The following is a 1,412-nucleotide window of genomic DNA, read 5'->3' as shown; positions in this document are numbered from 1 at the left end:
GTCACCTCAATATATGTATGATCACTTGATACTTCTTGATAACCAAATCATAATGCTATTTGGAATGGTTATCATAAGTCATGAATGTTCAATTCAGTTTCGTTTAAAATAGTAAAAACACAAAATTCGAAGTTAAGAAAATAGAAGTCAAGGTTTGACAAAATAGATTGCTTATAAGCAAAGCGAACTCTCATTGGAAGAATGGTCGGCACACACATTTTTGTAATATAACTTAGTTTGATATACATTAAACACACACCAAAAAGTAATAATCACAATTCATATTCATAATTCAAAATAATCATTTCATTATTCATTATAATAATAATAATTCTAATCTAATAATTTAAATTACAACCAGAGGATCCCCTTTTGGAACTTATAATTAACACTCATTCATGCACATTTTACGCAATGTGCACATATTTTCTCTTTATAAAACAAGAGTTACTCCGTATCTCATAATCTCACGTACTACTTTAATTTCCCTCATGCTTTCTCATAAAACCTTCCATTTTTCGCTACTATTAGACGATCGATTTAGATTAGATTAGTCGACCCTAGCCACCAGCTATGATAGTCGAAGTTCCACGTTTATCGGCGACACTCCTTATCGCTATCACCCTTCTCTTATGGTTCACCACCATTTATAACAACCAGCCACAAAAGGCGATAATCGAAAAAGTTCATATCCAACAAAACCAAGATCAGTTTTTGTATCATTTGGCTCGTCGAACATTACATGACAATAGAGCATTACCACCACCCGTAAAATTCAACTTTTCGTTATTTGTTTCTAGGCAACAGCATCATCGAAAATTTGGATATGGTCCTTTTGTAACATGGTCCGAGATTGATTCCCGATATGACGTCGAGATGCACCTTGTCCCAACTGGTCCGAACCCGTTGCACCACTGAGAGAATTTCTGCTTTTGTACTATTTTATGGTAACATTTCGTGGTTATTCAGGAAGTTTAATATAAATTAGTACAAAATTTAGATTTATCTCATCATTTTCTTGAAATGATTAATGGTTAGCTTAGGTTAAAGTTATAGTTCTATTTATTTTATTTTTGGTGGAATACAATAAACTCCAACGCACCGTTTGTCTTTAATGAGATTAACTCACCCTTTTGAATGCAATATACATTTTTTTTTTTACAGCTGTTCGGATCACCAAGGGGAACTTAAACCACCCACACGTTCATCTCCTACACAGTTATACCCGCCCCCAACTGCGTGCCCAGGAGAAGACCCGCACCAATCTCATATGGGGCATGAACGGTAAAACCCCATCCCCTTTACCCCCCAACGCGATGTGGGAAAAGTGTCATGGGTGGAACTTCATGGCAGAGATGAAATTGTGGGTTAATATATAGCCAACGGGGGTCGAACTCCTGACCTCCCTTAAA

The 1,412-nt window shown here is 36.0% G+C and overlaps 1 protein-coding gene across 1 annotated transcript; it reads left to right on the top strand.

Annotated features, from left to right (window-relative positions):
• The first annotated feature begins 573 nt into the window (after positions 1 to 573).
• LOC139859385 (uncharacterized) lies at positions 574 to 918 on the top strand. The gene has a single exon (XM_071848174.1). It carries the CDS (start codon positions 574 to 576, stop codon positions 916 to 918), a length of 345 nt encoding a protein of 114 aa, XP_071704275.1.
• The last annotated feature ends 494 nt before the right edge of the window (positions 919 to 1,412 follow it).

This window comes from Rutidosis leptorrhynchoides, chromosome 7, assembly GCF_046630445.1.
Source record: "Rutidosis leptorrhynchoides isolate AG116_Rl617_1_P2 chromosome 7, CSIRO_AGI_Rlap_v1, whole genome shotgun sequence".
Taxonomy (NCBI): Eukaryota; Viridiplantae; Streptophyta; class Magnoliopsida; order Asterales; family Asteraceae; genus Rutidosis; species Rutidosis leptorrhynchoides.
This window is presented reverse-complemented; position numbering and strand designations above follow the sequence as displayed.

Coding starts and splice junctions, on each gene's coding strand:
- LOC139859385 (XM_071848174.1), top strand. CDS start 574: ATGATAGTCGAAGTTCCACGTTTATCGGCGACACTCCTTATCGCTATC.